Genomic DNA, 22,981 nt, shown 5'->3' on the forward strand with positions numbered 1-22,981 from the left:
TAGCTTTGGAGGACTCTCCCTTGCCATGATCATTTGTCACCCTAACATATGATCTCTCATTAGTCTTGGAGGGACTAGATCGGTATCCCAAGCCCGATCTATCATGGTTGGGTCTTTGGCTACCCAACACCATATTTAATTCCTTAAATCCAACATTAAATCTCTTAAGGAATTGTTCTAACTTATCAAGCTTTCCCCATAAGGCCTTATTCTCCTTCTCTAGGTTCCTAACCCTAGAGTTAATTTATCCAAATTGGACATTCCTAGACCTACCCTTTCTAGGCATATGTCTCCCCTTCTTGGGATTAATGCCTTGGGTTTCCTTAGGTCTACCATTTCTAGATTTATCATGTATGGGTACCTTAGGGTTTTGATCTACCTTAACCCTACTTCTATCATGATATCTAAAACCGAAGTTATGCATGGGTAAATAATAAGAATTATTTCTAGCATGCATGGGAGTATAAGAATTTAATTTTGAATTACACTTCAAATTAGGATATACCTTCCTTACCCTTGAAGCTCCCCCTTGACTTGAGCTTTTCTTCTTCTTCTCTTTCTCCCATTTCTTTAATTGCGCAAGCTTCTTGATCTCCCTCTTCTTGGGGCATTTTGTGTGGTAATGTCCCTTCTACCCACACGTGAAGCATATGATGCGCATCCTTTTTCCTTGGGTTTCTTTATTCCTACAACCCTTGTAAGTATTTAAATTAACTTGAACGGGTTTAGGATTTACCTTCTTCATACCCAATGGATATCTACTCTTGTAGTGTCCCTTCTCATTGCACTCGAAGCATATTATGTGGTCCCTTGACTTTGCTTCGGTGGAGGTGCTCACTAGGTTGACTTCTTCCAAGATTTCTTCTTCATTTGTCTTGGACTCTTCTTCAACCCTTGAGGATGTAGATGCTACATCTTCCTCATCCACACTTGTGGATGACCTTTCTTCATCCTTCTCCTCCTCAGAAGTTGAGCATGAATCGACATTCGATTGATCCTTCTCTTCTTGGACCAATGAGTCCTTCTCCTTGGGTTCCTCCTCTTCTTGGATTTGTGTAGGACTCTCATGAAGCGCAATTACCTTTTTCCAAAGGTCACTTGCATTCTCGTATTCACCTACATTCAATATCGCATTAGGAGGTAATAAATTAATTAAAATTCTAGTTACCTCCTTGTCCGTCTCCGATTGCTCCCTTTGCTCATCGGTCCAATATCGACGTCGAAGACACTTTCCCTTCTTGTCCGTTGGAGCTTTAAATGGTTCCTCCAAAGCAATCCATTGGTTCCAATTCATTTGGAACCACATCTCCATGCACTTCCTCCAATAGTCGAAGTCCTCGCGCTCGTATGGAGGTGGGATTCGGATGTCCCATCCGAGAGGTCCCTCCGACTCCATCTTCTTCCTCTAGCCGCTCTCTTGCCGATTAGTCCAACAAGAGCTCACCTAGCTCTGATACCACTTGTTGGGACCTTGGGGGTGAATAGCGTCTCACCCAAATCGTTGCTTCCTACGCTTGTTAGTGCACAGCGAAAACAAAAATACTAACAAACAAAAAGGAAAGCTAACCCAATGACACGTTGTTTAACGTGGTTCGGAGATGAAGCTCCTACTCCACGGCTGTCCGTAAGGTGGACGATCCCGATCCGTCGGTGGATGACTCCCCGGAAAACCTCCGGCTAGCTCGTGTAGCTCCTTGTGGGTGGAGAAACATCGCCACAACCTTGTACAAGCACGCTAGATCACTTGGGCACTAGGAGACTCTAATTAGGGTTAACCACCACTAATTTCGTCAGCTTCAACCAAGCTCCCAAGGCTTGGTTATATAGGCCACGGGTTGGAAAACTCCGCCTACCAGTCGACTGCTAAAACATACAGTCGACTGCCCTCTGTGAAAATTCGACCGTTACATCCCAACGGCTCGACTCCACACTAACCGAGCGAACAGAGACATTCTGTTCGCTGCCAGTCGACTGCCCCAGTCAACTGCTACAGTACTGCTACAGTACTGCTACAGTGAAACCCTAAAACTAAAATTTTACTCCGAGTATAATCTCTCATGCACTCGTACTCTCACCCTTATGACTTATTTGACGCTTCATTTGCAGCTTTGAACTCTTGCCTTCAAGCCTACTTCCTTTGGCTCTCGTCCCTCGGATGCATTCAAGCCCGCGGCTCGTCCCCAATGTCATCCTTCGTGTATGCCTCGAAGTCACTTCTCTCGGCCCTTGTCCTCGCTGCCTTGTCCACGGTCCCTCGAATGCTCCATCCTTCACCGAAACCGAAGCCATCAACCTGAGTCACATGTGTATCCTGCAAACCTGCACAACTCAAATACACATATCAAATACAAGGGTGAATCTAACTTAAACCCTTTGCCCAAACACCAAAACACATGGTCCCGCGGACCATCGAGATTGCTCCAACATGTAGCTCTATGCACATATAGACTTATTAACGACTCCAAGCTTATATTAAATTTTTGAAAAACTTAATTTGAGTCAAAGTCATTGATAATATAATTAAATTTTTTATTTATTTTTATCATTTAGTTTAATTAAGAAAAAATGGTACGAGAGATATTTTGAGAAAAAAAATAATGTGTTAGTTTTTAACAGGCGGAGAATAATAAATAAAACGGTAAATTAGAGAAAAATCTTCAATCATAATGTTAACTTTGCATGCAATCCTCATGCCCAAAAAATTTTATTTTAGTCTCTGCATGCAAAGTATTACTTGTTTCAACTCCCTCATGCAAATATTGTTACCTAAATTGTCCTCAGATTTTTTATGTACAAAAAGTCTAAAATTGAATACAAAAAGTCCAAAAACGAGTATAATTCTTCTTAAAGTCAACATTTTATATTAAAATCGAGTATATTTTCTATCAAAATTGTCTCTCTTATTTTTTAGGTATAAAAAGTCTAAAAACAAGTATAATTCCGATTAAATTCAGCACTTTACACTAGAATCTAGCACTGTATACTAGGATCGAGTATATTTTCTATCGAAATTAACCCTCATATTTTCGATACAAATAGTCTAAAAATGAATATAATTTCTATTAAATTTAGCACATTAAACTAAAATCGAGTATATTTTGAGGTGAAAAAAGAATCGTACTCAATTTGATAGAAAATATACTATATTCTAATTTAATATACTAAATTTAAGAGGATTTATACTGATTTTTAGATTTTTTGTACCTAAAAATATCATGGGTAATTAGATAAATATGTTTGACTGAGGAGTGAAAATAAAGATTTTCATGAATGAGGACTACATGCAAAGATTTATTTATCAATATGAATTGCATGTAAATTACCCATAATAAAAACACAAGTGTACCTTTGGGAATTCTGAAAATGGGATAGGCTTTTTTAGGAATTCAATTTTAGATGCATCTTTCATAAATTATTTAATAATCTATTATTTCCCCTAATTTTAAACTCAAACAAGAGTTATGCTTCCTTTTTATTATGATATTGTTTGTTAAGTTATTAATAATCATCATTCAAGTTATAATGACTTATTTGGAAGAGGAACACGACCCAATAAATTTGAACACGTTGAATTTATTCATCAAATTAAAAGTGATTAAGTTAGGGGTGGCTTGAATTGAGTTCTCATTTTTAGGAATGAAAGGGTACTTTTAATTTTTTTTATAATTAAATATTTAAATTTTGTCCGATTAATTTGAAAGATTTTCTTGTTTTTGATTCCTCTATTAATAAATTTAGAACATAATTTTTATATATTTAAATATCTATCTCTAAATTATTCATCTCTACTTGAACCAGGAGAGACAATTCATATTTATATGAATATTTTTTAAAATAAATTTCGAGATCAATTTTTAACTATATAAAATATACAGTTAATCTGGGATATTACTTTGCTCCGATCAGTGTCGTGACGAAGGGAATTGAATTTGAATTTGAATTAGAAAGTAAACCAGAGTATGGTATAAGAAATATGTAAAATTATAGGGAGGCGAAATTTATCCCCAAATGACAGGGTAACCCTTGAAGATTCAAACCCTCTACTCCGACCGGAGTCTCAGTGAAAGGCTTCCTTCCTGGTCTCGTTCCGTTGTTTCTATCGAGATGGCGTCGAGGCAGATGGAGGCGATCCAGAGGAAGTTAGAGCTTCTTAACTACCCTCGATGTAACGCCCCGTCCCAATCGCTCCTCTTCGCCGGCGTCGAGCGATACGCCCTGCTCGAATGGCTCTTCTTCAGGTACCCGTCGTAGATCTTCTTCTGCTCCCTTCGCGCAAATTTCGAACCCTAGCGTCCTCCTTCTTCTATTGGTTTGCTGTGCACCTACTTTTATGGGATCTGAATCTGGTGTTGAGCATATGTCTGGCTTGATTTACGAGAGTTGGAGGTTTAATGTTCAATTCTGGAAACAATGCTGACTTTGGTTTCGCCTTTTTTTTTCCACTGTACTAGAATCCTGAAGTTGATATTGTTCCTGATCTATCTTATATTTTGGGTCTGAATATCTTTCTCTTCTTTTGCTTCTCTTTCGCTGGGAATCTCTCCTTTTTCATTCTGAATGCTATATTTGTAGGCATCAGATTCGACTCTTTCTTTCTTGGTAGGCTATTAGGTGACAGGTCTCCGTTTACTCAGCAGAATTGGCAAGGAGATAGCATGGACCGTGATGAGGAAAATACTCGAATTCAACGTGAGTTTCCTGTCGACTGCTGGTTGATGACTTATTCTTATCTAACTTATCCAATTTATTTTATGAAATTTATGAAGTCCTCCTCGTTCCTTTTTTGCCTTTGATGGTTGTTATGAGTGTCTATAGGCATTGAAACCCCTACTTTCAAGTTGATCCATTTTTTCCCATAACTTTGCATAATTTCCTGGAACCTAACAATCTCTACAAACATTCATGGTCCCGTAGGACCATATATGCCAATTGTGAAATCAAAGCATTTGGAACCATCGTATAATAGTGCTCTTACTAATTTATCATAAAGAGTTTCCTTTTCATATCTTTCTTCTCTCTTCTTCTAGTTGTCTATTTTCTTTATCATACTGAGAATATGGACAATGATATCATGTGAAGTGATTACAAGAATTTGCATATCAACTGCATAATTGTTTTTTGTTAGTGCAATGATGCCCTTAGCAATCAAGATCCATCATGAGTTTTGATGTTTGGACAAAGAGTTCAAGTTAAGATCATATTTATATTTGATATGTATAATGTCGTACAAGACTTGATCAAGACTTAATCTAATTGGATCAGCTAGCGAACAAAATGATTTTCGTGGCTATGTACGTGTTGACTGATGAATTATTCTAGTCGATTGATGGTGGTTGAGTCAACTAGGCAGCGGACTCAAGCTAATTAGCCAACGGATATAATGTTTTTGTTTGTGGCTAAGTCGATTGGACACCAAAATAATTTTGGATTGTGAATCTGCTCTGACGTTTTTGAACCGTAGTCTCTCCATCCTCTCGACTTCTGTGGCCAGGGAGCAAGGGAAGGCCCTATGAATTGGAACATATCATAGAGTTAGAGAAATAGTGAAGGTTGTTCTTGTGACATTCATATAAATATAAATCAGTTGTTGGAAACAATAGTGTATCGATATAATTACCAGCCCATCAGTTACTTTCGCCGCTGTGCGCCATATTGGACATGATAACCGTGATGTAAGCTGATTTCCATGTTCTTCCTGTAGCAAAAAAAAAAAAAGAAAAAAAAAAAAAGAGTTCCATTCGATGCATTACAGTTCTCTTTGGTGCATTCCAACAATCTTTGGGATATGCATTACAGTCTATCATCGACGACATGATGATGCCGGACTAGTCTTGGTCTTTTGCTCATTCATTAATTGGGTGGGTTGGATTTCACCTGTTTAACATGTGAGATCCAGTCCATCCAACCAATGAATGAATATGATTTTTTTTTATCAAGAATATTCGGGATCATAGGATCTAGCCTCGACGATGCCACATCAGAATGTAACTATTTCTCAAAATACTTCAATTTACCAGACGATATCTTCTCACAGGTCTACACTTTTCCCTCTCCGAATTGTGGCTTGTGTCAGCGGCCTCGCTATAATTAAGAACAGAAACAGCTTCTCTAATCTCAAAGATCTTGCATGTTGGAGCATGCAGGTTTTGTGTTTCTTAAACCATGTACAGAGATGCATACAAAGAGTTAAACTGCTTAAAATAACAAAATATAGAGACTTGTAGCAGTTTCACCTCCCTTAAATCCTTAGGATTTCACTAATTTGTAATTTACAGATTAAAAGAAGTCTTTTCTATTTATTTATTTTAACTCTTTAAACACCTGACCTCCACTGGATCCTCCTACCTTACTGCCTGAACCTAAATTTGAGCTGATGTTGCATTTTGCCTTACTCGATTGCCTCAGTTGAAGGAGTTGCCCGAGTCTCTTCGTCCACCTTACTGCCTGAACCATATGCTTGTTCTTGTTTGATTCACTTCTGATGTTGGTGACAGTATGAATCTATCATATAAATTCTTGCTCTTTTATATATTGTTTCAGTTGAAATGAGGAATAGAGTGGTAGATTTACCTTCGTTGCTCCCCACTGAACTTTCATCTTGCCAATACAACAAGTCTCCGGCGAGAGCAAAGACTTTAGGAATCTTGACGATGTGTTTCCTCCTCATGGCTTTCTTGGGCACACTGGGATGTTGGCCAGTTTGCTTTGAGGCCAATGCAAGAAGCCTCTCCATCAAACAATGGGCACACACCCCTACAACCATTTCCTCAGGATGTAAACCACACTAAGATCATTCATGGCTACTGAAGAAGTATTCAACACTAAACATGATATGAATCTAACTTAAATTTTTTATTAACCATATCAAAATAACTTAGCTGAATTTGACTATTTAGTGCGTGAATGCACATAGAAAAGGTCTAGTGCAAAAATGGTTAAAAAAAAACTCTGAAAATCTTTAAATGAAATTGACCACTTTACCACTTGTAAATTTTGTTTGCATGAATGCCCAAAATTTGTTTTCCATAGGGCATATGCATTTTTGTTTGCAATGTAAATTTGATTTGCTTGTATCTATTAGTTCATATATTCATCTTGAGAAACACCATCCAAATTGAGGGGACCTGAGCTAGGTAGCACTTAGAGTATCCATATCAATTTTCTTAAATACAAAATTTACTTTAAATTTTATATTTTACATAAAAAAAAATCTTTACATCAGCTACTTATCAATACCCTAAATTTAGATTTCATGTATAATACTTCTCCTAATTTAGTAAATGAAATTCATTTTCTAAATATTAAAATATTATTTAATTTGGGAGAGAGAGAAAAAAATGGAATAGATTGCGTAATCAAATGTAGATGTTAAATAGGGAAAGAAAAAAATAATAAAAAAATAAAAAAGAGAGAAAAAATAATAAAAATATAAAGATAATGAAAATTTTAAGATAGTTAATTTAGTATATAGTGAAAAATATTATCTAAATTTAATAAAATTGATGATTTATCTAAATTTTACTCTACTCACCTACTTTCCCTAATATGAATTTTTGAGCACTTAACCCAAATCTAGTGTACTTTAACATTTAAAATACACAAAATGATCCCAATAAATAATATAAATATTTTAATCATCTTATTATTAAAAATAAATTAATTTAATAAAATAAATAAATAAATAAATTTATTAAAGTTTCCGGGCCGTCGTATATATCATCCCCCTCTTTTACATTAAAAAAACACCTTTATTAAAAACTTGTATTTATTATATTTTTAATTAATCTGATTTTATTAAGGCCATATAAGTTGGGCTTCCAACCGTCTTATCCTTCCGCGCTGCGCTCGCAATCGCATCGCTCTCCAGTTCCAGTCTGACGCTCGCTCGAACTTCCCAGTTCCGACGCCTCTTGCCGCTCTCATCCCATTCCTCTCTTCCGTTGCCTCCCGATCGATCTCTTCCGAGCCCTGATGGGTGACCAGATCAAGCATCAGCTGTGATGATTTGCCTTCGTCGAATCCGATTCCAGTCCGACCGCAGACCGAGAGCATGCTCCCACAATCTTCTCCTCTCCGCCCCCTCCCTCGCCTCACCTTGTTCTCCTCGCGCCGCCTCCTAAGCCACCATCGCCACCCTGTCCTCGTCGTCATACGCTCTGAAGGAGGCGGCGGCGGCCGCGGCGGCGGCTGGAAGCTAGCAGACATCGATTCAGGTTTTGCTGTCCAGCTCTGGCTGTATTTAATGTACTGATTCACTCTTCTTGAATTTTATCCCTCCTTTTGCATCCCGTTTCCTAACAGGCGCGACGCAGGAGAGAATTCGTTCCTGGCTTCTCAAGGCACGGACACGGCTAGCCGAGGTGGCTTCGCCTCTCATGAAGCCTGGACAGCGGGGGAAGCATGCTACCGATAAGGATCCCGGGGATATAGCCATCGAAGAAGAGATCTTTATGGCCTCAGAGCTAACGGTGAATCGGGACACTTCAGATGGGTATCTTTCGTTTGCTGCTGCCATCTCCATCGAGCAATTTGGGAGGTGAGGAGGATGCTTTCCTTGTGACCTCAGGATGCAAATGATTAGTGGCATCCTTGTCGTCGTTTATGGTGCTATCGGGTTGCTGATTTTTAATCCGTTGTGTGTAAGGAGTGTGCAGGATGAGCGGTTTGACGGGGCGGAAGATGCAGAAGATATTCGAAGCGCTTGCCCCATCTACCACTAGGAATTACGGTAGGAGCTTGCTAGAGTATTGCTGCTTTAGGTACTTATCCCGGGATAGCTCCGACGTCCATCCAAATTTAAAGGTCTGTGAATATATTTTTCCTTGAAAAGTGTTTCTTCTTGTCAGTGATATATGGTAAACTAGCTTAGTGGCATTACTTAATGTTCTGGTCGAGATTTGCAAATGGTCATCAATTTAGAGACTCTTTCTTGAGAAAACATATCAACATTTTATCACTCAAGCTGATATACAGAATATTGTCAGTATCTTTTCCCTTAGTGTTTTTGTGATTACTTCAGTTATTGCTACTACTTCCAGCTATGTGCATGTGGTTCTTATCACGGGCATTTTGCATGCTGTAGAAAACGTTGAAGGTTCACAGACGGTGAAGAAATGTTGAACCATTATTATGAGATGTGGTGGAGTGACCCCAAAATTCCTTATCTCAAGCCTTCGCCACTTATGATTCTTTTAGTTTCTCTAATACCAGATTCTCCGAATAAAATAGATATAAAAAGTTTTCTTAAAAGGAAAGATCTGGTTAGGTAGTTGTCAGTAAACAAATGTTCAAATACAGTAAAGGTAGTGAATAATTATGAGTTGGAAAAATGAACAGAAAAACTGAAGTACTTGCTTAAACATGAATTATATGACATGAATGAGAGATCAACACAATATTAATCGGAAACAAGAACTCCAACAAGAGATGTAGGAAATTTCCTTGTTGAAATTGAAAGATTTGGAGACAAAGAATCAATTTGTTGATGTCGGTGGTTGTTGAAGTGATGGAACAATAAGGAGAAATAGTAACTTTTAGCCGTGACCAAAAGGTCACGGGTTCGAATTCTGGAAACAGTCTCTTGCAAAAAACAGGGTAAGGCTGCGTACAATGGATCATTCCCCGGGACTCCGCATAGCGGGAGCTTCGTGTACCCTGCTGCCCTTTTTTAGCCATGAGCCTCAGACTCACCTTAAATCGTCTTAGGTTGCATTTGGTTCACACAAATCACTCCTGAATGTTGATTATCAATCCAATCAATTCCATTGTTTGGTTTGTATTTATTAAGGTGGAATGAAATTAATAAATCCCTCAAGAATCAGAATCAACATTCGGCACCTAATATCTCAAATTTACTCATCCAAATCCAACTCATGCCCTCCTTGTGTACCTCCCCCATAGTTGTCGTTGAATGCCACCCTCTTGTACTCCCCCCCTCCCCACTACCTCCATTGGTCATGGAACCCTCCTTGTGTATTTCTCCATCTCTTCCTACACCTTCCTTATTGAGCTTGAATCCACATCCTCACCAAGTTCTCCTCGCTCCTCAACTAGTGCCCCATCTGCCACCATGTCAACAACAATAGGAGTTCCTTTGGTCCTTCCCTTCTCCAATCAAAGTCATCATTCCCACTGTTGTTGCTGCTACAACCTTGCGAAGATCTTCTCCTGCCTCATCATCCTTGGACGTGCATTCCTTGTCCCCATAAACTCGTCCTCCTTTGCTTCAGCTCCACTCTCACTAGACCACTTCTCCCTAACTCTCATGGCCATAGTGGTGGTGGCAAAGGCTACGACAAGGTTGTCTCCCCTCTCATCAAGAAAAAACATCATTTTAGACTTGGTGATGTGCTAGGTGTGCTCTTGACTGAGTGGTGATGGTCAAACGACAACCACAGTGCCTACATCCTTCAATTGAAGAACACACTCTAGGTGATGCCCTTCTTCAACAATCTTGGCAAGCAGAAGCTCTCCAAGGTGACCAAAGTTCTCCCAAATTGTGGTTAATTTACTTTTTTTTTTTCCATTTCATTCTATAGTCCAACCAAAAATAGGAATGGATTGTTAATGTTTCCAAGGAAGGGGATAAAACCTTTGGACACTACACACAACAAGAATGAAGAACTTTTCCCTCAAATGCTATTAACCAGTAATTGTTTAATGGACATTCTTATTAGTTATCACATATATATAGCATACTTATTAACATGTTCATCTAATGGCACAATAAACATTCAACTAAAATGACTTGATTCATGAAAATGCATCAAAAAATAGAACTATTCTAGTGTAATATGGTCAGTTTGTTTGACCGAATGATCCTATTTCACCATTCTCTGCCTCACTATGTATCCTGTGCCTGCATCAATTAGTCAATTGGGCTCAATTCGCTCTATGTCATTCTTTCTCATGAAAGATTCATCTGAATAAAATGTCTTATTTTGAACCAAACCACTTGATCCATGGGAATCAATTGAAATTTTGTGACTAATTTCATGTGATCAAGTCAACCAGGTTTGACTTATCGCTTCGACTATTTGATCTAATTTGATGGTTCCTATGAGAAGATATCCGCATCAGCATCAACAGGTTGATTGGTTTCACTCAGTTCCACATCACAACCACACAATTAGTAAAAGGATAATTCACATCAAGGTGACAAGGTTTATTGAAGAAATAATAAGGTGGAGTGAGAAAGACTCTTTGAAGTCTTTCAAACATTAGGTTTAGTGGGAAAATATATGAAGAAATATAATTACTAATCCTATTGTGGAAAAAGATATTCTGTGACACTGAAGATTACATTTGACTCTTTATGGATTTTTAGACATCCATTAAAAAGTCCTTCCTTACTAATTTTACTGAAGAAAATCACCACAAGCAAGAAGTTGCTGGATATTTATTGTCTGTATAAAATATCACTTTGTCCAATATTATTTTTTTGATATATAATTCTGTAACTCCATGTGAATTATTGAGAATCTTTTTTTACTGAAGACTTATTGATTAACAAATGCCAGGAACTAGTATTTCAGAGGCTTATTTTTGTGACTATGCTTGCATGGGAGGAGCCATATACTAAGGAAAATTCACAATTTTTGCAAGATAACTCTTCCTTCCAGGTTAGTTTATCACTGTGTAAATATATTGATCTATAGCATTTTAAAACAATATGATGTGGAGTTTCAGTATATTGATCTATGGCATGTTTAACACAACACACTGTAATAACAAATAAGGCGTATGTTTTGCACCTTATTTATGAACAAGAGTTATTTCTTTCAACCGCTATCAATATACATATATTATTGTTCTTTTTCTACATTTTGATGATTAAACAAGGTTGAGGATATGACTTGAGTGCATAATGTTGGAATATGTTGCAGTAGCTGGCTCTAGATGGTTAGTGCTTTGAATAATCAGGATGATTTGTTAAACATCAGAAAATAATCAAACCTTTATTTTATATTATATCCTTTGCATCTAAAACGGGGAGATTTGACGCAATGGTAAAGTTGCTGTCGTGACTTGGAGGTCACGAGTTCGAGTCTCGGAAATAACCTCTTGCAAAATAGGGTAAGGTTGTGTACAATAGATCCTTCCCCAAGACACCGCATTGGCGGGAGCTTCGTGCACTAGACTGCTTTTTATCCTTTGCATCTAGGAATTAAGAATTATAAAGGGGTATAACACTAAAAATGTAGAGACTTAGTGATTATAGATGCTAGAAAAAGAAAATTTAAAGACTTGGTAATGTTAGATGTATAAAAAAAATGAAAATTCAAAGTATCTTGTTAATGATAATGCAATTAAGGAATTTTTTTGTAAAAAAATATTTCATGACAATTTCTATAAAAAAAATTTGTCTTTAGAGATTGAAAATTGTGATAGATTTATGAATTTTAGATTTGTTTGTAATTTTAGATACGTTTAATAGAGTAAAGACAAAATATGATGACGAGTTACCAATAACTGAGAGCTTTAAGCATCTAGAATCGTTTTTGCAAAATGATGGTTGAAATAGAGGAGGGTGCTTGATGTTCTTTGTGATAATAAGGTACTTGTAAAACTTAAAGGGAAAATTTATAAAGTGATAATATACTTATGTTATATAAAGTTGAATATGGGATTATGAATCAAACAGAAGATAAAGAGTCGCAGAGATGAGGATATTAAGGTGGATGTGCAGACATAAGAGGATGGATAGATAAGAAATGAGAACATTAGAGAGAAAGTGTGTCGCACCTATTGAGAGAAAGTGATAGCAAAGAACTTTTTTTAAAGAATTGAAGGTAAATAAAGAGTAAGTCCCAATGATGATCCCATTGAGGTTTGAAAGAATTTAAGAGTTTTGAAGTATAATTTAGTAACTAAGTTATTTATCCAATTTTGGGGAATTAATAAGATATCTAAGGAATGGAGAAATAGCCTTTTTGTCCATATTTATGAGAATAAAGGTGATATACAATGTTCTAATTATAGAAGGGTCAAGTTGATGAGTCCATGAAACTTTGGGAAAGAGTTATTTCGAAGTGAACAAAAAATGGAAACTAAATATTTCTAAGAATCAATTTGATATCATGCTCGAAACCATAGATATTATTGATTTAGTAAGAAAGTACATAGAAAATAAGAAAATTTGCAGATGAATTTATTTAGAAAAGTTGGATTTTGTAAAAGAAAAGAATATCTGGAAATTACATTAATGTGAAATAAGATATGTATAACAATATTGGTACTGGTGTTTGAGATTGAGAGTGTGGTAGATGATTTTCCTATAGATTATATTAAGCGTCATCTGACTGTGTCTCTATCTGTTTTCGTCAATATTAGATGAACTAATCAAATCAATCATACCCAAGAGAAACCTCCTTGATGTATGTTTTTTGGAAATGAGAGTGTTACTTGATGGGAGTGTAATTAAATTAAATTCAAAGATTAAGTTGTGGAGAAAAACTTCAAGGCAAAAATGTTTTATGATAAGTAGAACAAAAATTGCAATGTATTAAATATAATTTTACTAATAACAAAAGAATGAATATAATAGTTAAGATGTATTTGAAAATATTAGGATCTAATTCAGCAAGAAATGGAGATTAGTAAAAGCATTATTAGCTGGATGAAAAATGAGTGGTTGAATTTAAGAGAAGCCTTCTTGAGTCTTGCGGGATTGCTGAGTGCCACTTGGACTACAAGAAATTTTTTGTAAGATTGTGGTATCATACTTTATGGATTGAATGTTAGGCTATTAGGAAGCAACACATAAACAAGTAGCAAAGATGAAAAACACTAAGATGGATGTGTCGAGTTACTAGAAAGTGTATAATAAGAAATATCAATATCGAGAATAATTAGGCGTAATTCAATAAATGAGAAAATGAAAAATAGGTTGAGATGGTATGGATGTGTTCAAAGGTGTAGATTGTATAGTTAGAAGAGTTAAATCTATTAGAGAGAAAGCTGTAATATATAATGGATAGAGGAAGGCTAAAGAACATATTAATCTAATAAAAATATTATTTCATTGATTTGAATCTTAATAATTAATGGAGCTTCATGAAGGAATAAGATGCATGTAGCAGACAACATATAATTGGAACAAATATGAAGAGTTGATCTTGATGATGTGCTCTTGATTATTCTGTTAGCCCCTACTCTTATTTGTTAACTAAAAGCTGTTTATAAAATAGCTAATTATCTGGTAGTGGAGTTAGAGACTCAATATTTCACAACTTATTGTACCTTCCACATAGTCCATGATGAAGTTTATTGTTGAGGACTTTGAGAAAGCTATTTTCCGACTATGCATTTTTTTGTTCATTGGTGCTGCAAGTTTGCAATTTTCTGCATTTTCAAGGAAATTCTGTTGATCATTTGTCCTGCTAATTTAGTGAGTAATTTCCTTATCTCACTGCAAATCTATATGTTTAAATTTGCCAAATGAAAGATTATTTCTGATAACTGGAATTGTTTAACTTAGGGCCAAGTAATTGGAGAAGAAGCTTTTGTTCGAATAGCTCCAACTATTGCAGGTGTGGCAGACATATCAACAGCACACCATCTCTTTAAGGCACTGGTTGGAGATGAAGAAGGCATGTCTTATAGTTTATGGACAACATATCTTTCTGAACTTTTGAAGTATGTCTGAACTTTTAATTTGTGTGCAAATACATTTATTAACAGTCTATCTGCATGACTGCATCTAGTTCATAATACATCATTCTGTCAGCCATATTGCTCTAGATATATAGCTTGCTGATGTTTATTTCGATGGGGAAGACTTGTATTCTTTCCCTATTATGTTTCATTTCATCCAAGTTTGTTTTCTCTGTACTTTGTAATTCTCTTTTAACTAAACAATCTATGTTTTTTTAGTTCTCTTTTGACTAAACACTTGCTTGTACTTTGTAAAAAGGGTACATCAGGCAAGACAATCATATGAAAACAGAGACAATGTGTTGCCCAATGAGCAACTTTTGTGCATTGGCTCAAGCAGGAGGCGGCCTGTTTTAAAATGGGAGGATAACATTGCATGGCCTGGAAATCTGACTCTAACTGATAGGGCATTATATTTTGAGGTAAACAACCTTTCTTTTTGGATGAATCAACTGTCTTTTTCCAAGGACCAGCATGGTTGACATATCTCATTCTTGCTGAGGACCAATACCCTGGCTCGGAATGAGACTTTAGACCTGGTTATTGTCTGCTAAGTAATTACATTTGTGACATTAGGTTGCACATATATGTTACTTTCTTAAGGTTGTAGTATGCTGTCATGCTTATTTGCCTGCTGAACTCTTCTCATTGCGAACACTTGCATATGTGAATGTCTTTTTTCTATAATTATAATGTAATTTGATTTGGATGAAAATAGACAACTCCAGTATATTTGACATTGTCATTTTTTAGCCAACTTATTGAGATATTAGCCCAACTGTCTTTTCAATTCCATTGATATTGGCAGGCCATTGGACTGACAGGTACTAAAAAATCAGTGAGATTGGAACTCATGCATCATGGTTCACGGGTTGATAAAACAAAAGTTGGACCACTTGGGTCAAAATTTTTTGATTCTGCTGTATCTGTTACTAGTGGCCTCAAGTGAGTAAATTTTATATGCTTACACATCTATTTCCATTCTCCCTTGAAGCATAATGATATAAAGTGCATCAACTTGTTTTAGATTCTAATCCATGTTCGGCCATAATGTAGCTTACAGTGCATTGTCATGAACATAAAAACATCAATAAGTATTTTGAACGTGATTAGTATTAACTCAAAATATAAATTTTGGACATTTAGATTTCTCTTTTAGCTTCACATTGAATTGTGATAGCCTTACAGGTTATTAAAGTTTTGCTTTCTATACACCTGACTTTATCATAGTTCTGACATCATATTATATCAGTTCAGAAACTTGGATCCTTGAATTTATTGATTTTGGTGGTGAAATGAGACGAGACGTTTGGCATGCTTCCATTAATGAAATTATCTCAATGTATGAGTTTGTACGTGATTATGGACCAAGTGATGATGACCCATTAATTCATTATGTATATGGTTCTCATAAAGGAAGGAGACGAGTTATTAGAAGTACAGCAAACAGTATAGCAAGGTTACAATGTCTTCAGTTTATAAGAAGACTGTCAGAGGATCCAGCTAAACTGGTGCAGTTCTCATATTTACAGACTGTTCCTTATGGTGAAGTGGTTTTGCAGACTCTAGCTTTAAGTTTTTGGGGTGGGCCACTGATAACAAAGTTTGAGCGAACAAATTATCAACGAGTTGAGTGGAGTAGATCTGTTGAAGACCTTTCTGATGTTAGTATTCATGTGTTTGACATAGATGGAAGTGTGTTCTTGCGCAAGTGGATGAAATCACCAAGTTGGTCAGATAACATGTCGGTCACCTTCTGGAGGAATTCTTTAGTTAAACGTGGGATTGTGTTGGCAAAAAACCTTGTTGTAGGTGATCTAAGTCTTGTTGAGAGGGCAGCATTGACATGCAAAGTGAAAAGTCGAATAGTGGAGAAGACTCGAGCAACAATTGATGCAGCTATGATCAAAGGAATCCCAAGCAATATTGATCTTTTCAAGGTATTAATTTCTCCATCTATGAACTCTTTAATGGTTTTACTGGTAGAAAATCTGTGTTTTACACTGACTAAGCTTCTACCTTATGAAGTGCTATAGCGCGTGTCATATGAATAAACATAATGAGCATGTGGAGCTAAATAAGACAATTAATCATCGTGCCTTAGATAAAGCATGAAATGTAATACATATTCAGAGGATCAGATCCTTAGCATGCTGAAATTACCATCATGCCAGCTTAATTAATGTCCAAGTAAAATAATGTGTAAAGTAATAATTGAATTTTTGAATGCCACATTTACTTGGCTAATTATATATATTCTTGTGGTTGTGTTTTTTCCATAATTAACCTTATCTCTTGCTTTATTCACCATTAGAATAGGAAGACTCTGAATTTTCCTATGTGCTTTACCTTATCCACTTACACTGGGTTTAGGCAGGGACTCATTATTGCAGTTCGGTAATAAAAAAAAAAATCACTTGGTTCAAATTTATGGAACTTTGCTGGTATCCTTGTACATTCTCATCAAATCCGGTACATAGAGTCATGAAATTTGAGGCATACCGGCTAGGAGAATAACAACTCTAGTTATGCCATTTTTTATTCAAATATATCCAGGCACTCACTGGATTTGGTTCAAGAAAACCTGGGTTATGGTCATTCCCATTCTTGTTTAGCACTGGCACTCCTAATGTGCACTGATTAATATTCCTGTTATCTAAAACCCATTTCTAAGGTACGAGGCATTATCATCTAAACAAAGACAAATATCAGCACTGCACCACCTGGAAATATAAGTTTTACTCATCTGTTTGTATGTATAATTGTATATATCTTTTAGACCAAATCAAAAAGGATTTTTAGATGACCTTGATGAAGTTCTTCATGATATACCTGACTGAAAACCTCATGCTTCTCTTAGAAGAAATTTGAATGGGCGTATAAACTGTATAAGTCTTTGGGGAATACAGAGGTGTATTTGAAGGCTTTTGGTGAGAGAATATATCTTATGATATTATAGTTAATTTTTTGTGAAAAAGACAAGTATTTTTTATTACTTCTAAGAGTGGGAATAATCATTGTTAAATAGATTTTTTTAGGTAGATTTAATTGTATGATAATTGAGAAGTCATACTTGGCAGATGCTTAACCAACCAATATTGATTATTGACTGGTGCTACATATAGGTCATAGAAAATATCATATCATTCTCATCAAGTCGTGTCTGTCTCAAATAAGTTGTTTGTGTACTCAATATTTGTGGTCTTTTATAAGTATTGTATTCCTTTATTGGGATCCATACCATGATATATCATTAGTGATATTTAAATCAATTTTTTTTATTGCATCGACCCTGTTTCTTTTTGTCTCTCTTCACTTGTTAGACATTTCATTCTAATCAAATTCAAATCTTCTAACTATAAAGTTTACTGGTCACCTTTGAACATGATGTTACCACTTCATCTTTTTCTCTCTCATTTTATCATATATTAGAGTTACACTAAATTGTTCTTTAGTATTTTTTATTTTTTATTTTATTCTTCATAATAGTTTTATACATTCATCTTAACATTCCTATCTCTTATACATTAATATTCTATATATGTTGCTTTCTATTAGCCCAATACTTCGTTTAACTTAAAAGACACACAACAATCACAATCACACTTGTGTAGAAAAGATCCTCTCCTTTTTGATCAATACATTCTTCGTCTTATCAGTGATGCCTTCGTCAACGTCTCCTTGTTTAGTAATAGGTTGAAGATATCTAAAATCTTACATGAATTTCATATTCATCCATCTTGTTATCTTTTCTTATTAATGAAATTACATTTCATGTATTCTTATGTTATTTCTATTTGTCTTATTGTAAACTTTCACAGACCTGATATCTTCAACTCAGGTTATTTCATAGACTAGATGTGGAAAAAGAAAAATAGTCAAAAACTAGTTAAACACAGTAGTCTTCACAAAATCTTCACAAAATCAAGTTGACTTGTCATATGACTTAAAATGTCAAAAATGAGCGTTCACAGTTTGACATAATTGACTTAGGAGTTGAAAAATAATTCGTTTTTTATATTTTTAACCTATCCAAATAATAAATACATCCAAAAAATCCTAGAATTCTCTAATTGAAAAGTAATTGCAAGTTGGTTATTCTGGTTATATATCAACAATTGTTTTAATCATAATAAATTAATTTTTAATATTGGTTCATCTATAATTATGATTTTTAAGTATATTTTAGGTAGTTTTTTAAAATCTTAAATTGATGTGATTAATAAGCAATTGGAAATATTAATCTGGGTTTGTCTGAACAATTATCTTCTCCTGGTTGATGTAGCCAATCAAGATGATTGAACCTCTAGTTGAGCAATCTTTTGATTCATTAACAGTTATTTATCCATAGTTATATTCTTCCTTTAGTTGGTTAACTTGTTCAATCTTTATGGACCTCAGGAGCTTTTGATTCCCTTGGTAGTGGTTGCCAAAAAATTTGACGAGCTTAGGCAGTGGAAGAAGCCACGTTTAACTCTATCTTTTTTATTCATTGTTTATACCATTATTTTCAGGTATGTAGATAATTTATTTGTTTTTAGATACTTGAAATTTTTTGTGCGCTTTTCAAGTTTTACTGCTAAATTTTTTTAATTCAGAGACTCAAAGAAAACATAGTATTTGAATGTCCTAAAGAAGTGATGCATATAATTCCAGAATGTATATAGTTGTAGTGATAGATATTAACAAGGTTCAAAAATTCGAGCTGTGTCGAAGTTTTGGTTTTTTACTACAACAATGTTTTAATATTGTGCCGATATTTCAATGCATGGTGCCAATAATGGATTGGAGTTCAAAAAGGAAGGAGATGAAGCATAGGAAGGAGATATTGTTGTGCCGGACATGATTTTAAATCTTGTACCATGCTGGTAGAAACCTATCATTTTAGTAAATTACCGAAACTCGATATCACTTAACATAGCAATGTCTCCTTTGCTTCATCTCTTTCCTCCTTCTACCTCCAATTTGTCATTAGAGCGTCGGCACGATCCTAGAACTGTATCTTGTCACTCAAAGATATTGTTCATGTTTTACGGAGGGATATTTTAGTTGCAGACTTGAGAAAATACAAGGGAGGGAACCAAGCCATTGCTAGTTGAGTTGCATGAGCCATGTTAGTGTTATGTAATTAGTACCCTGAGTTTGTTTATGGCTTTCGCCTTAATTATGATATTGAAAATAGCTAACTGTTCCCCCATAATCTAGAGAGACCTAGAAGGTAGATATTGTTCATCCCAGCTGTGATCCATAAAAAAAGGTTGAACCAATCCATACTCCAAAATATGAATGACCATGATATTTTAGTCTTCTATAGAAATTTCAATTAAACTCATTCTTGTTTAAGCCAACCATAATTTGTATACCTGAAAGAAACAAATGATGGACTGGGAATTGGCTGACCAAAGGTCAATATATAAATCATTGTTTGAAATCTTGTCTTGTGTCATGTACTATGGTCAAAACATATTGTTCGGGTAAATTATCAAAATTCAATACTAATCGGCACAAGTATTCTCTTCTATATTATTGTGTCAACTATATGGATGAATATAATCATTGTGTCAATTATATGGATGAATATAGTTTCATGATAACACTTAATTTCTCTTGACATGCTATGATGCATGTTGAAATAATTTAAAATTTTAAATGTCATCTTTTTTTTTTTTTTTTGTAATCCATTTCTTTCAGATTCTGTACCCAAAAGAAACAAATGAGTTAAGAACTGAGAATTTGGTGAAGGTCAATATACAAGTCATGTATTGAAATCTTATATTGTGTTGTGCATATGGTCAAAATATATTCTTCTAGTAATTATCAAAACTCGATATTAATCGCATAACTAATCTTTCCTATGTCATTTTATCAATTATGTGGATGCATATTGTGTCATGCTAACAGTTGGCATGTTATAGTACATGCCAAAATAAATTATTTTTATTAAGCTTGTATCCGCCCAACATACTATCCGAATTGTATCATTTTAGATGTAACACCAAGTGCAAAACAAAATATGTAGATGTCATCTCTTGTTCTTTTTTCTTCATTTCCCTCTTCCACTTCTGATTCTTCACTAGCACTATAAGTTAGAACATCAGCATGATCCAAACTGGGTATAGTTCTAGTCAAAGATAAACCCCGACATGTCTTGAGATTTTGAACCTTGATAGAAATGGCTCGTTCAAGTGGGAAAGACCACAAACAACTACAGAACCAACTTGTTAAATTAAATTGTCTTTCCAAAAAAAAATGATAAACCCAGTTAGCGTCATTGACTAGTCTTGGGCTGACTGGCCGGCCTCACGAAATTTTTCCGCCGGCCACTAGGATAAATCGGAAAGCGCTTGCGGCGGGCAGCCCAAAAGTCCAACATCCTTTGGTTGCGCGCCTCATTTGGAGGAAAAATTTATACAAATACGTCATAGCTGGGGATCGAACCGCGTGTGCCTAGGTAACAACTTGGATGCCCTACCACTACACTATAGCCCCGGGGGCTAGATTGTATTTCCATTTATACAACAGGAGGTTCAGATGGATTATCTTTTCTTTCCAGTTTGCATCATCTTCTTGTTGTAAATTCTTTCATCAACATTATTACTCTTTTGTGTAATAAAGAATGCATCCCTGATCTTTATTGTTCTTGGATTTGTTTGTTTTAATGTTTATCTTGCGAATTAAATCGCCTCGGCATTGGGTAGGCATTTACTTGCTTTGAAAATTATCTCCATTTGTTTCTTCAATAATATGGCATTGTTTTTTTCTTTTGCCAATAAAAGATTACATTTGGTTTCCTAACCATATCTGTTGCCTTTTACTTTCAGAAATTTATTGTCTTATGTGCTCCCGGCAACCATTGTGACTACGGCTACCACTATGCTTTTATTGAAGGGTCTCAAAGAACAAGGGCGTCTAGGAAGATCTTTTGGTAGAGTAGTAATACATGATCAGCCACCCTCAAATACAATCCAGAAAATAATTGCTGTAAAGGATGCCATGACATACATCGAGAACTATCTTCAGAATGTTAACATTGTTCTCCTTAAAATTAGGACGATTTTGTTATCTGGTCAACCTGAGGTATGCTATCGCCATTTCCACTCCTGTGTGATTGCTGCTGGTCTAAAAAATTTTGCTTGCATCGAACATGTTTAATTAGTAATTATAAATATCATTTGTTCTGTAGGGGTACCATAATTTAAAAGGTTAAGAATCAACTATGCGAGCACCTGCCTGCGAAATTCCCTCTAAATACCTCTCTTAAGCATATCCATGTAGGTGTATTGAAAGAAAGCATAAATAATTTGATATTAACTACTTTGATACAATCCTTATAAAATTGCATAAGCCCTCTTTTTTCTTGTCATTTGCATGCTTCTTTTAGATAGACAAATATGTGACAATTTCTTATGCTACTTCATACACATATGATCCTTCTATTAGAATTTGTTTATAGACCTGCTTCTCTTTTGAAATAGATTTTCTCATTAAACTTTGCTGTTCAAGCAATCAAGTTACCCTACTGGAGTGTCAAGAATCTTAAGTGGAAGATGTAATCATATGGAAGACTTTTTGGATTAAAAAAATCAATACGATTTCATCCTTCCTTTGCTCAAAGATTGCTTGAGGTAGAAGACACTAATTCTATTTGCACTTCTTGCAGGTGACATCTGAAATTGCCATGGTGCTTCTCGGTTTGGCTATTATTCTCCTTGTGATTCCTTTTAAGTATATTCTTGCTTTCGTTATCTTCGATCTTTTTACTCGTGAATTAGACTTCCGAAGGAAAATGGTTATCAAAGTCATGAAGTTTCTAAGAGAATGGTGGGCTGCTGTTCATGCGGCACCTGTGGTGGTACTCCCATATGAGAGTACTGATATGGTTGGAGTCGACAACACTGATGCAGACAAAACATATCGAAAGGATATTGGAAAACGGTAATGCTGCAGCCATAGTGTAGAAATGTATGAAATATCAATAAATCCATTGATATATACTAATAAACAGGCAAGAGGTTCAATATATTTCACAAATTATAGTTCTAGGATAATTTCATATATATATATATAGCGCATATGCTTCCGACTCCTGCTGCCGACTATGACCCTTTTTCACCGGGCAATTTTTACTGTAGTAATACTCTGTGAGATTTTTTTTATTTTCTACTGTAGTACCCGTCAGAATTAGTAGATCTAGTGTTGCAGTAATTACGAAACCATAGTTACTACAACGATTTTATTTGTGGTCCTACTAAATTGTAGAAGCTATGATTCTGTAGTTATTATAACGTTCTGGTTTAATCACGTTGTAACAACTACGAAATCGTAG

General features: G+C 35.4%; 2 protein-coding genes across 4 annotated transcripts; both read left to right on the top strand.

Moving 5' to 3' along the window:
• The first annotated feature begins 3,977 nt into the window (after window positions 1–3,977).
• Window positions 3,978–4,808, top strand: LOC122039861 (AUGMIN subunit 7-like). Its single transcript, XM_042599285.1, has 2 exons — window positions 3,978–4,238; window positions 4,604–4,808. The coding sequence occupies exons 1-2, from the start codon at window positions 4,105–4,107 to the stop codon at window positions 4,791–4,793; spliced, it is 324 nt and encodes a 107-aa protein (XP_042455219.1). The 5' UTR covers window positions 3,978–4,104; the 3' UTR covers window positions 4,794–4,808.
• Window positions 4,809–7,837: 3,029 nt separating this feature from the next.
• On the top strand, window positions 7,838–22,742 carry LOC122041883. 3 transcript variants are annotated; one of them, XM_042601749.1, is made up of 12 exons: window positions 7,838–8,213; window positions 8,302–8,536; window positions 8,655–8,802; window positions 11,520–11,621; window positions 14,480–14,637; window positions 14,915–15,077; window positions 15,464–15,600; window positions 15,908–16,595; window positions 19,057–19,169; window positions 21,477–21,732; window positions 22,131–22,214; window positions 22,316–22,428. In XM_042601749.1, the coding sequence occupies exons 1-11, from the start codon at window positions 8,051–8,053 to the stop codon at window positions 22,206–22,208; spliced, it is 2,241 nt and encodes a 746-aa protein (XP_042457683.1). In that variant the 5' UTR covers window positions 7,838–8,050; the 3' UTR covers window positions 22,209–22,214; window positions 22,316–22,428. The 3 variants fall into 3 exon arrangements, with proteins under 3 accessions (XP_042457683.1, XP_042457682.1, XP_042457684.1); XM_042601748.1 differs by lacking the exon at window positions 22,131–22,214 and having other exon boundaries at window positions 7,841–8,213; window positions 22,316–22,742; XM_042601750.1 differs by lacking the exons at window positions 7,838–8,213; window positions 22,131–22,214 and having other exon boundaries at window positions 8,367–8,536; window positions 8,645–8,802; window positions 22,316–22,742.
• The last annotated feature ends 239 nt before the right edge of the window (window positions 22,743–22,981 follow it).

Source organism: Zingiber officinale, chromosome 2A, assembly GCF_018446385.1.
Source record: "Zingiber officinale cultivar Zhangliang chromosome 2A, Zo_v1.1, whole genome shotgun sequence".
Lineage (NCBI taxonomy): Eukaryota > Viridiplantae > Streptophyta > Magnoliopsida > Zingiberales > Zingiberaceae > Zingiber > Zingiber officinale.